Source organism: Leptosomus discolor, chromosome 16 (assembly GCF_034619465.1).
Source record: "Leptosomus discolor isolate bLepDis1 chromosome 16, bLepDis1.hap2, whole genome shotgun sequence".
Taxonomy (NCBI): domain Eukaryota; kingdom Metazoa; phylum Chordata; class Aves; order Leptosomiformes; family Leptosomidae; genus Leptosomus; species Leptosomus discolor.
In genome coordinates, this window is record NC_141406.1 from 13,784,490 (window position 1) to 13,798,006 (window position 13,517).

General features: G+C 46.5%; 1 protein-coding gene across 4 annotated transcripts in view; it reads right to left on the reverse strand.

Moving 5' to 3' along the window:
* The window catches only part of KDM2B (lysine demethylase 2B), a 119,078-nt gene that overhangs the window by 9,909 nt on the left and 95,652 nt on the right, over positions 1-13,517 (reverse strand). For all 4 annotated transcript variants that reach the window (XM_086474396.1, XM_086474399.1, XM_086474400.1 and 1 more), the window contains exons 13-14: positions 7,861-8,085; positions 4,065-4,208 (exon numbers count right to left, since the gene is read on the reverse strand). In XM_086474396.1, coding sequence (XP_086330522.1) covers positions 4,065-4,208; positions 7,861-8,085 — 369 coding nt within the window. The remainder of the gene's footprint in view (positions 1-4,064; positions 4,209-7,860; positions 8,086-13,517) is intronic.

The following is a 13,517-nucleotide window of genomic DNA, read 5'->3' on the forward strand; positions in this document are numbered from 1 at the left end:
CGGTTGCCAAGTCAGCTGGAGAACAGGCACTTCCATTCAGAAGACTGGACACATGAAGGCATTTCTAAGGTTTCTCACACCCCCAGTTACCCAGTTCATGTACGGAAGAGAAATGCTTACTACTTCACTACCTCTGAGAGACTGAGACATCTTGCTTTTTGAAAAGGAAGACGCACACTCAGTGGTGTTACGCTACGATAAAAGCACAGTCCTGCCCTATGCAGTTGAAAAGCTGCTGGTTTCTGAATTTCCATGTAAGACCCCGTGTTACTTTCCAAGCAGGAGACAAGTGTTTCTGAAAGACATTTCTGTGAATGAAACTGAGGATAAAAAGTAGATCTAAGCTAAAAACACCCTCCACACACACTCATACGCTCACTGATGCCACATTCACATTCAAGGGTTTTGTTATATATTCACAAAAAAGCCTTGGGTGTGTGAGGGAATTTATTTATTACTATTATAGACAACAAAAACATGCTCCTGCCTAGACAAATAGCTGGGCACTAGCACCAGCAGCACAGCAGCAGGAGCCTGCTGCTGAAACAGGGGTAGAAATCTGCAGATTTTTCACGTTTCTGAAAGATTTCCTCCTCTCCTCCCAGCTCAGCAAAAATGCACCGTGCAGGAGCAAAGCCTTGGTTTGAGAGGAACGGCTTCCTCAAGTCCTCCAGCCAGACAGCAGCCATTCTAGTTTCACCATCTAGCAAGAGTGATGACATGTCAGCCTCCCTCAGCAAGCCTTCTGGAGTTAATAAATGAGTAAATGAAGTGGGCAGGATTTAAATACTGGTTTTATCACAACTGTACGCCTTTGAACCTTCTTTCCCATGGTAGGTGTAAGATACTCCAGGAGCTGTTGTATACATCTCTGCCCCAGGGGAACAATTCCTGGCCCAAGCCCAAGCTGGGAACAAGTTATTTCCCGCACTGAATATAGAACAAATGCTACTGAAGGGAAAGCATTACAGCTCTGTCCCTTCTGTGAAGTTTAAGGAACCAAACAGATGTGAGGAACTGTAAGAGAACTAATTAGACACACACAGACCTGCCACTGAATCTGTCCCAAGCCTTTCAGGCTGGGTGGGAGCCAGTTCTGAGTGTTTGCTCCAAACAGCAGGTGGGTGTCTGAGCCACAGCGTGAGGCACCTTCAGAAACGTACCTGCAGCACGAGGTCAGCCATTCAGAAAGTCTAAACATGAGACTATGGTACTGTGAAGTCTTCTTGTTAAGGAACATGGAGAGCCCAGGATGCTGATCTGACATTGCTGAGCGAGAGCCATGAATTCTGGCAGTGCCAAGACTGAAGCAACACAGACAGCAAGACACACCTGGGCTGAAGCTATGGGCAGCAGTGCAGCTGCGCTGGAAAAGGTCTTTGTATTTCTGCTGTTCTGATGAGGCACCTAAATATTCACCTTCTCCATCGTTATCGTTATACCCACCTAAGCTGAAAAAGAACAGGCTCCTACTGGGGAAAACAAACCCCTTCTCCTTAAGGAAACAGCATCAGACACTGCACTCACACGTGCTAACCAGCATTACTACCAACCTGAGATGTAGCAAGAAAAGTTCATCAATATTGGTTCAATCAAATGCTGTCTGTAACAGCAAAAGGCAATACGCCCCCAAAAATCTCACTGCCTCCCTCTGGAAAAACTGCTGCACTTGCAAAATGCTCACCAAGATCGTTTTCATAAGAAACTCTTCAGCAAAACGAGAATTTGTGTTGGCATTGTATTTTCAAGGAAAGAAGTGTGTCAGAAGCCTCCCGTGACCTTTCTCAGTATACAAAACACCCTGGCTGTCCTTAGCACGGTTCCAATGCAAGCACCTAACGTGCTCTGGCACCCAGCGCCCCCAGCAAGAGGCACCCGCAGAAGCCCCTCAAGGCTGCAAGTGTGTCAGAGCACAGATGCACCTGAGCCTCCCTTAATCTCCTCAAAGAGGTCATCCTCTGACACTGGTTTTTCACGAGGAAAAGCCACCACAAACCAGTACAGCCAAATCAGGAAGCTGGAAGAGGATGGACTTCCAACCAGGAACAACCTGCCCTGGAGTACAAATTAGCCACTGCATGTGCCAGACTACTCCACATGCTTTGGAGAAGTGTCTTGGAGGGAATTCACTCCACGTAGGAATAAGCCAGGAAAGGACACTCTCCCTTCACTGATCCAGTTTATTCCAGCCTCCCCCAGAAGTACCTTTGCTGGACATTTGACTGGAGACGACAAACAGTTCACACGCTCTACGGCCTGTAGGACGGGAAGGGACTTTCTCTTGGTGGACGGCCGAAGCGGCTGCCCTGGGGCTGTGTCTGCATTCAAAGGCGCTTCCCACAAGGCCTATTTATGGGCTCCATCCTCTGGGTTTATGCCCACGTCAAGGGCTTGAGCAACATGGGAACAGATTTTTATCTTGCAGAAAATCATGGAACTGGGGAATAAAGAGCAGGGAGGGATCCAAGGAAGAGGCTCCATTTTCCTTTTGCTGTTCCCCTGCGCATAGTCTCATCTTGCCTTCCAAGACGATTCTCAAATCCTACCAGTGCCCTTTTGTCTCAGTAAATAAACAGTACCAGTCACCCCACCACGTCAGCTCAACAGAAGCATTGAGGAATTAAAATAAGACACACAAGGCACACTGTAAATCTCCCATTGCTTAACTTTCAGAAACACCCAAATCAAAATTGTTCCTAGTTACCAAAACAGCACTCAGAACACCACACATGCATAAAAGAACAAACAGCATTTGCTTGATTTCACAGATCTGACCCACATCCTGTGCAACTAGTCCCAAATGTGGTATGGGGAGAGGAAACCAGACTTGAACTGCCACTAGACAACAGTCGTGTCCGCTGGACTCAGCCATGAAGTGTCACTGACACTGCAAAACGAGAGATGGGGGAGTGCAGGGCACTTTCAGGAAGGACTGGAATAGCAAAGCAGCAGCTACAAGCCAAAATTGAGGTACCTCTGAAAACAAGCAGCTCCTTCCCTTGCTTCATCAGCCCCCGAGGCCTTGTTTTAAGCAGAGCCAAGCAAGCCAAGCTCCCTTTCAGAGCCATCTGTGGCAGGAGCTGTGAGCACCAATTTCATGAATCAGGGAGACAGCCACAGTTCTGGTTTGCCAGCTACCTACTAAATGACACGCACATAGCTTGGTGCAGTGCTATGTACAGCACAAGAGAAATAAAAAGCCAGGGGAGCATCACCCCAGGCCTGCATTAAGAACATACCTCTCCTCCCAGAGATCCCAGAAGGGCCAAAAGCTGCTTTCTGGGGCACGATGTGTCAGAACACATTTGCTTTGGCAAATCACTTTAACCATAAACAAATCAGCAACAGGAAATGGCTGATCAGCTCAAACAAACCAGCTCTGGAGAAAGGAGGCTTCTAAATGCTAATACACAACTATACGCCCAAAATGACACTTTTGTTACCAGCAAAGAAAATAGCTGCTCACAGGACTCAAGTCAGCCAAGGGTGAGCACTCCTGCAGCCTGAAACTCGCTCAGTTTGTTCTCCAGAGCTGCAGTCTTCCTACTGCAGCATTTGCTCATAACATCTTTAAAGCCAGCTGCTTGGCGCAGCCGTGCCTGGACAAACACGAACAGCAAACCACTTGTTTGTACTCTGCGGGACACACGAAGGAGCTGTCGATACAGGGATTGTCATCCAAATGTACGGGCAGATTTCCCTGTCCTCTCAAGCTTCCTGTGCCCACCGGAACCCCTCACTTCCTTAAACAAGACACAAAAAGGAGAAGGAAAGAAAAACAATCCCAAAACCCCCAAGACATTTGCATGCACACTCATTTCAGAGGCTGTCCAACGCAAGAGTCTCTGCGTTCAGGGGATGCTGGTACATCGGAGGATCCCCGCCTGCCGGTCAGGGCTGCGTGTGCCCCAGCTGACACTCTGCTTCTCACACCAGCTCTTTGCTCACTTCAGTTTCCAAAGACGAAAACATGAAAGCTTTCCAATTTCTTCACGCCACTTTTACATTAAGGTGATAACTAATCCAGTTTTTGTTTCCAACATGTATCACATCCTGGTACTCACCTTAAGGCATCCTGGGTGTATGATTTCGTTACAAATGGAGCATTCCATTAGCATGAGATTAAACTTGCTCTCCTCCTCTTCCACCGTGTCCTCTTTCCCAGCTTCTCCACACACCAGACACACAGCAGTATGAGGCAACACAGGCTGTTTACACATATCAGAAAGAAGTCTTGATGAGGACATGGAAGACATACGGAAACAGAGGAAATCCATGTGCATTTACAGTATCCACATTTCAAAGAGATAAATAGGAATTAATTGTGCAAACTGCTGAAGGCTCCAGCCCAGCAGAGCAATGAAGGCAAGAAAAACTGGTAACAATCGGGGGTGGGTACCCAGACCAAGCATCACAGGACCTGTTTGAGGGAATAAAAGTGCCCTCCTGTAGGAACACAGATTCATGAGGCATCCCAGGGATGAAGATGTTTTTTTTGTGGGTTCCTTGAATCTGTGAGCTGACACAGACACTTGCATGCAAGTCACTTCACTAGTGCACAATGGGAGGGAAAAGAAACAACCTAGAACATCACTATTCACATCCATTAAGCTTCACAATCTGAGTGGCAATTTGGCATCTCCTCTACTTCACAAGCAGGGCAGACAGATGTTATGGGACCCAATCCAGGTCTCACAGCAAGCCCACAACAGAACCAAGAACAGACCTTTTCCTGACTGACAGTTTATTATCTAGGGCCCTGCTCCCAACCTGGGCATTGCAAAGAACACTGCACAGACACTTAAAAAGAAAATTCCTCTCCTGCAAGTGTCACCAGTGAGAAGCACGCTGATTTTTTTCCTGTCTTTTGCTGAGGCAGAAAGGGAACTGCAGCATCTCACATTTCTGTCACCCATGTCAAAGAACTGAATGCCAGTCTAACTAAAAAGCCACCTTTGTGCTAATGAGCAACAAACTTCTGGTTTGAGGCAATCAGGTATAAGTCTCATTACAAGAAAGAAAAGGAAGACCCTCACAAGAAGCTGGCTGTAATACGAAATGCAGTCCATTAGGTTGCAAGTCCTTAAGCAGCCAAGGGCAGAGATGTGGCTTTTCACGGCAAGGATCTCTCGTAGATGGAGTGAATAAAATCTGTCAGCAGACACTTGCACACCAAACCAAATCTATGCAGTAACAGTGCATCCTTCAGCAAGTTCCCAGCAGGGAAAAACCTGTAGCAAGCCATGACAGACCACTGTGTGCTGCCCCACACACCAACGTCTGATACATTAGCTACGGCAACACTTTCGTGCTTTCTCACGCCAGTACTTACCCACGCTCCATTTTAAAAGCATTTTGCAAATGCTATTTAATTCCCACCCTTCCTCCAAGCACAAAATAGGAATCCCCAGGATCCCATTCCACCAGCAGGTAAACCAGAGAAAAGCCCTTGGCTTCTCTCCAGAGCTGCAAGAGCTCTGTCCACTTGTTTTGTCCGATCTGCCCCACAACAAGTATTTACATCCACGCACAAGATCAGACATCCCAGGAGCAGTAAAGTTTTTCTTGCTGGGGGCAAGGGTGTCTAAGGAAATCTCCTCTGTGCCCCAACCAGCTCCGTCCCACTGATGGGCTGGAAGAGCAGCCATGCCTTGTCCTCCCAGCACACAGCCCCACACTCCCTTCCAACCTATTCAATGCAGCATAAGGTGTCCCAGGCACTCCTGTTCCCTTTCCTGATTGAACTAGCGATGCAGAGGAGGTGCCTGTTCTCTGAATGGCAGTACAGGCTCTCCTAAGGCTTCTGAATTTAATGAAAGCCTGTGTCTAGTTAATATTGTCGATGTTATTAACCAGAGGAAAGCGCAATCCCAGAACTGTAGGGATCATTACTTCCACAGAGCCTTGATTCAGTGTTTCGGGCTTTTTTTTTGGCTGGAAGCTGTTGGATAGGTACCACAATACATTACTACCGCAATTGTTACAGAACATAACGAACAAGAGTAAAGGCAATAGGATTGCTTACAGAAATGTGAAGCACCCTTAAAAATCACAACAGTTCAACCTGCAAATTTTCTACGCTTTTGCTGCTCTAAGAAAGTCTGTAATACTCCCCCTGCTATTGACACCGATGGGAACACACGAAGGGCAGAGATGTCCTCCTGAGTGCGTGCAAGGGTAGGATGAGGAATCAGAGTACCCTGGCCACCAAGCCCTGCGCTCTACCACAGATTCGGGAAACAAAACTGCAGATACTCAGAAGAAAAATACTTCTTCATTAGAAGAGAGGGAATGAGAGGATGACTACACTCAGCCAGAAGAGAACCCAGTTCATCTCCAGAAGGCTCAGCCTGCGTTATCAAGACTGAAAGGGCTTAGTATAACAGTTTCCTTCATCAGTCAGGACAAGAAAGCAAACTGCAGCCCTAATGTAATCCCTCCACTAAAAAGGCAGCACGATTTCACTATTTCTTCCCCCTGGAGAATAATAACTTCTTCATCCATGCTGTTGAATTCATGCCACACTCCAGGAAATCAAGCGTTCAAAGAAAAGACACTTGAGCTGCAAAAGCACTCTGCGGAAAGGTAGATATTCTGTGTACTTTACTGAAAGATCCAGCAGAGCTGAATCCAATCTTCTATGTCAAGAACAGTGCATGGCTTAGAACAGGACATGGAGTGAGCTACCAGGAGCAACTACTGGAAACCTTCAGTGCTTATCAGTTTTTTTATCAGTGTCAGATCAAGTTATTTAATGCCTCCACTTCAGTTTCCTCATCAGAATTAACAAAAAAAAACCCACCAAAACAAACCAAAAAACTAAGAGGAGGAACTGTAACAAGAGTTAAGAGAAAAATCAGTATAGATGGGGTGATACTTCAGTTATGAATAAACAACATTCCTTTCCTTAAAAAAAAAAAAAAACAAAAACAAAACAACAAAAAACAAACAGAAAACCAAACCCTTAACAACAACATAAACAAGGTCTTCCAGAGAATTAAGATAAAAGCTAAAGCTAATTTTTACCCTTGAATGGGGGCACTGCGGACATGAAACCTGAGGAGAAGCTCTGCCACAGGCAGTATGAAAGCAACGGATTCAAAAGCTGCTTCGACAACTGAATGGAAGATTAATCTGTCAATACTTGTTAAATACAAAGCTATCACTTATGACTCACGAGGCTTCTAAAAGCAATGTATCACAGAAGCCCAGGAAATCATCTTTGCCTGCTTGTCCCATTCTGATGCTCATCTCCGAAAGCCATTTCTAGTTCCTGAGGAAGACAAGGCTCCCTGGCTCATCTGGATCAGACCCTCCCCTATATGCCCAGGTAACAGCAAAGAAATTGAAATTCAGATCTCAAGCAGCCTGGGGCTGGGGTCACCAACGCCAAAGTCTTGGAGGATGCCAGTTAAAGACTTCTCCATAGCTGAATTTGGCTAAGTAGTTGAGATGGCAAAGATGGTTGCAAGGCAGTTTTCTCAGGAAATTCAGAGAACCAAACCAAACACACCTTTCCTCCCTTTGAATTCAACTTCCCACTTTTCCTCTCTCCCCCAAATCCCAGAATTTCAGTGTGATTTGAGTGCCAGTTTCCAGCATACTGATAGTCTCCACGCCTGTATTACTAAGAACGAAAGCTGTGCTATTGAGTCTTAGTAGCATTCTGGTTTAAGATTTGGGGAGGGTGAAAAGCAATGGGAAAAGAGATCTGAACTGAGAGGGCAGGGATTACGCTGTTTTGCCTGATGCACTTTAGAGACTACTCAGAGAGGAATTCTCAGTTCCACACCTCGTCACCAGGAGACATAGATATAGGAAAGAAATCTCCAAGCGAGCTGTAGCAACAGGTACACTTACTGCGATACACTGCCTCATAATACAGGACTGTTTCATCCTGCCAGGTCCCCCAAATTTCTTCATGTCTTTGCAGAAGTGACACTCGCCGCACTCTGTCCGCAGACACGCCTCGCACTTGCGGCATCGCGTCCTCCTCCGCCGTGCCCCAGCGGTTGTCCGATTAGCTGCGAGCTTCACCGCAGAAGCAGTGCCCAGTTTCCCTTTGGGCCGTCCGACTGCCCTGTTCTGAAAGAGCCAGACACAGCAGGTTAATCGCACATCCCACTGACCACCTGAACTGCAGAACCTCCTTGGACAGGAGCCGTTAGATGCAGAACTGACAGACGTATCAGAATTATACACAGATGGGTAATACTCAGCAGATGCATATGAACACTCTTACAGCCAAAGGAGTTCCCCTACCTTTTCAAGAAAAAAAGCATTGCTTTGTAAAAAGACAAAGAAACCAAGGCATAAATGAGAGACCCCAAGCCTATACCAAGCCCACTTCAACAGGAGGGCAGGGAGAATCAATTTATGCACAGCTCAATGCAGGACCAAGTCCCAGGTGGCGTGCTTGGCTTCGGTCAAGGGTGATCTGTGCCACTGTGGAGCTCTGGGCTGAGGAGCTCTTAGGATTGTGCTCAGGTTAAGCCAGAAGGTCTACTGTTCTCCACTGGAAGTGGAAGAATCCAAGGAGGCAGCAAAAGTAATTTTGAGGTTAGGTACAGCAGGGGAACACTCAGCAGCAATAGCTCAAGCCACAGCAATCTCCCTAAAAAAAACGGGAAAGTATGAACTACTGCCAAGTGATAAAGTGGGAAATAAACCACAAATACTACAAAACCTTTCCAAAGGAGCTTCCCCCATATCCAATACCAGCAGGTGCTCAAAAATAGAACACTAACTGATGCTGTGCAAAGGCTAAAAAGGGCATCCCAGGTCTAGATTTCAATGACCTTTAAGACAGAAGCTAAAGGAACATGAAAAGATTTTAAGTGATTAGGTTAAACCACAACATACTCACTCGGATATCTAAATTCCATGTTCTCATCAGAAACTGCCTGTTATACACAAGAACTCACAGCTCAAGCCAAACATCGCTAAATACCAGGTAAGTGTATGGGGCTAATTACACAAGAATTGGCGTGGGTCATCCTTACCACTGACAGCTTTCTCCATAAAGATGATAATAATGAGACTGCAAAGCTCATCTGGTTTAGCATTTGTACCATTTTCCCACTTTCTGCACGTCTCAGCATATGACCAAGAGCCCAGCCCGTTTCAGTTTCTGTTCCTGCTGAACTGCAGGCAATCACCAAGGCAGGGGCAGGTTGGCTATAAAAGCCGTGCAGAATTTCCACTGCAGTTTTTAAAAGAAAGGGTATAGAAATGATTCCACTTGGTACTACAGAAGTTCCCCTAAGTGTCCTACTATACACCCTGAGGAAAAGCCACATCGCTGAGTGGTGATCTTCCTCCCAGCTGACTTAGTGAAAGCCACTGGAGCTTTGCTAAGATGCAGAATAGGGCTGATACTTTAACAGTCTCCATCCCAGGAAGCTTGGTGCTGGGAGACCAGAGAAGCCAGGAGCTAGACATCATAGCTTGCTTTCCCACAGACCTACTATCGCAACTGAGGTGGGAGAAAACATTGCTTAGTCGATGAGGTTACAGGGATTTCAGCAAGTTTTTGATTACGCTCCTCCAGAACAGTTTGTGTTCCACTTGCAGGTTGAGTCGCACCGGGCTGTGTGAACACAGACAAGTGCAGCTGTCTTCCCTTCCCATCAGCAACCACACCAGACGCCTGGATCTCAGATCAATTTCAGACACTCTAAAGAATAAATATTTACCTTTTAGACCAACTTTTCAGCCTCTCAAGGATAAAGTCAGCTCTGCCAGGACTGGCTTAGAGGCAACCTAGATAAGAGATAATTTCCTTCCTCAGCATGAATCACTCCTCCGTTCCCTCTATTAGACTCCTTCCACTAGCAAGGGAAGCAAGAGACATGAACCAAAGGCTAGACATCAGTGGGAACAAGTTAAACCAAAATATGTACAACAACCCGGGCAGTTTCCCTCTGCCAACAGCACATGGAAGATTATGTGTGAGCATCTGACTTCTTCTCGCTAGGTTTGAACAAGGTTAAGTTTTTTGAGAAGGCAAACAGATATGACACTATCAGAACCGTCTTTTTAAAATGCAATCTCTTTCAAGGAAAAATCAAACTCGGTACTTTTCCAGCTGAAAGACAACTCCCGATCCTGCCAGAGTAATACGAGCCAAGTCCTAATTCTGAGGACAGTGTCTTACGTGCCAGGTCACTGCAAAGATGCAAGCAGTAAAAAGGCATCGCTTGAACACAGAATTTGAGAAAAAAAAAAAAAACAAAACCACAACCCAAAACAACACACACAAAAAAAAAAGCAGCAAGCAAGCAGGAAGGTGACCTAAAGCCAGACCACACCGCACAACTCCGATTTCCTTACAAATCACCACCACACAGCAGATGGCCGAGACGCAGACCTGTGGTCTCACTGTACTCAACATTTCTTATCTACCCAGACCTCTTTGCTGCTTGTTAGGAAATCCAAGCAATTGTACTAGCTGGGTTTGTACTAATTTACCAACCAACCAATCCTCAATCCAAGCCACGTTTTCGCTCCAGGATGTCACAGCCAGCAAGGCTAGAGAGGCCTTGCAGGAATTCCCACTAGTATCTAGTTTCAAGGGGCTCCAAAGTGATTGCTTAAAAACCTCCACAGAAGAAAAATCTGGCCTGTGGGTTGCTATCCCAGAAAGGGGCTGGGATTCAAGGGGGTAGAAGGAGCCTCCGACATGACTTGGGGTTTATTTAGCACGTGGCAGACAGCCAGATAAATTCCAGGTCGATGTCAGTGTAGAGATGCTGCAGGATTTCCAGCTCAGACTGCAGTTTTACAATGTCCCAGCCCTGGTAGTGAAACTAGGCAAAGATTTCCTTCCCAGCTCCTCTTCCCATCTCTGTACTGCAATCTGTCACCCGCCTAGCACAAGTCTGTGGAGCTGTCCTGCAAATAACGAACAAGTGGTAGGGGGTGGTAGGATTCCTTAACCTGGATTTACCACGGTGGCCAGCAAACAGCAGCTCCATGGCCTCAAGCTCAGGACTAGGAGACATACTAAGCCCTAAAACAGGTTCTGGACCAATGTAGTCTCCCACCTGTGCAGCAGACCCTATCATCTCCTTTCCCAAGGAGACGAGCTGAGACCCTCAAGCACAGCCTGTGCCTGATGACTCTGTAGTCCCCAGCAGCCACCTCTGAGAACTATCAAGAAAAGGAAGATTGTACCAAACTTGGAGAGATTGTCTTTTTAAATCTTACAACAAAAGCCAGGGAGTTGAGACAGAGCCTGCCTGAAATACGTTCACGAGCAATCCCCCATGTTCTCCAGCATCTCCACAGAATCTGTGTCTATACTTCTGTGGCCACAGCAAGTCTTCAAAAGAGGGGTAGGAGAATGCTGAAGTGATGACAACCACTCTCCCAAGCTCCTAACAAAAGCTGTGCAAGAAGCTGCTGAAACACATTAGGATTGATATACTACCTACCTCTATTACATGGAAACCTAGAAAGCTGGTGGACTTGCACTGCCCTCTAAAACAAGACACATTAACAGGACATCCTGCTAGGTTTTTGTTTCTCTTGTGGGGGTTTTGTCGTCCCTCCGTGTCCCCCATTCGTGTCCCCCAGATTACTGCTATAGAACACAAAAGGTAACCTACTCCTGCCCCTGAAGCAGACACAGCATGGCTCTTACAGCACCTGAGTACAGGAGTAAACTTAGGCCATCAAAGGTAACAGCCTATGAACTACAAAGCCATTTACAAATCATGAATTTGGGATCACCCTCAAATGCCACAGTGGTAAAACAAACCGCTCCTCAGACAGGAAAGGGGACAAATTTGCAAAATCATTTTCAGAAGTGCTGAGCACCCACAAACCCCACCAAATTCAACAGTACTCCGGGTGGACAACAATCAGGGGACTGGGTGGGGGGGCCATCAGCAATTCAAGTCTCTCGACAGGGCTATGTAGATCTGGGAATAAGCCCAGGTATGACACTTCCAACTCTAAACAACCCCTAGGAAATGCTACCTAGGTAAGAACATTAGTTTATCTTGGCTATGGACACACATTTGGCTGCTGGGAAGTTTTCCCTGCCTGCTTATGGGTATCTTAATACAGTTTTACCATGTCATTTCTCTGCTCAACAGTCACCAAAAAGGCCCCCACCATCACCAGGGTCAGAAGTAACAGAGGCAACTAAGGACCTCTGCCCTGAGCACAACTCGTACTACAACAGAAACACAACTCTGTTGTTTACAGTAACAGATTCTTCCCAGTTGCAAAGAATAACTCAAAAGACCTCGGACAAACAAAAATACCAAGAGCATCAACACTTTGGAGGCAACACTTCAAGAGCGATTGGCCGTTAAATGCATCATTAATTAGGTGCTGATGTTCCCCAACTGCTCTCCCAACACCAACCGGGCTCTTTTGGAGTTGTCACCAGGCAACTTCACATACAGACTCCTCTGCTCTGGAGAGGAAGAGCTGACAGTGCGACCAAGTCCAGGAGGAAGGAGGTCCTGGTCCTAAAAGCAAGGCTGACAAAGCCTGCAGCCTAGAAACAAGCTCTTCTGCAAGTGGCCTTTACCTGGGCATGGGTCTTATTCCACCCTCAGCTTCAGCAACCTGCTTAAACTGCTCCCAGCAGCACCGTGCTGTTATTTCAGACTCAACATCTCCAAGGAAAATCCAGGGACATGCACAGTGCCCTTCTGAAGGGCTTATCATGTGGCCAGCTAAGGTCATGAGACCCTGAAGCACTTCACTTCCAAACCAAGTACAGTCTGAACAGCTTATGCATCCACTGCGTAAATCTCTCCAAGACAAGACATCTTACATGTGTTGTGTTCACTGCTTCCAGCTGCTGTGCCACAAATATATCCCTTCCATTTGCAAGACAGGGGTGATTTCCTTCTGCAACATGTGGACAGATTCCAATTATTCTGATTTGTCGCAGTTTGACCAAGTCCGTGTAACCATATCAGCACCAAAAGATGAGGACCCAGGATTTCCTGGGCGCCAGTCCCGCACTAAGACCTTTACATGGCACTGCATCCCAATACAATTGTTTTAACAGAATTAGAATAGACAAATTTAATTACCGGTTGTTTCTTTATAACATCCGATAAACACACACTAGGGAAAAAAAAAAAAGCCACACGCTAACCCACAATTCATAACAGTTGTCAGCTAAAATACCACCCTAAACATGCTGGGTCACAGGCTGATACTGGGCACTGGGGAAGCCCACGGGGTGCCACAGCAAGTGCTTCTGGTCAATCATTTCCTTGCCTCTTCCTGTAGCACCAGAGGTGGGCAGACCCAGAGGTGCGTTTTTCAATTCAAACAGGGTGGAAGTTCTGGGGGACAAGGCTCTCTGCTTGATGCCCAGGGCCTGCGAGCAGCACTGTCCTCTACTCTCCAGTGACGTGTCCTTCTCCTAGCCTCCTAGGCATGTAGTTTTGGCCTTCCTGCTAAGAAGCCCAGTCAAAGTGACAATTACCAGCAGTGGCGTAGACTAGCAACACACATACCAATGCACTGGACTGAGATCCACCAAA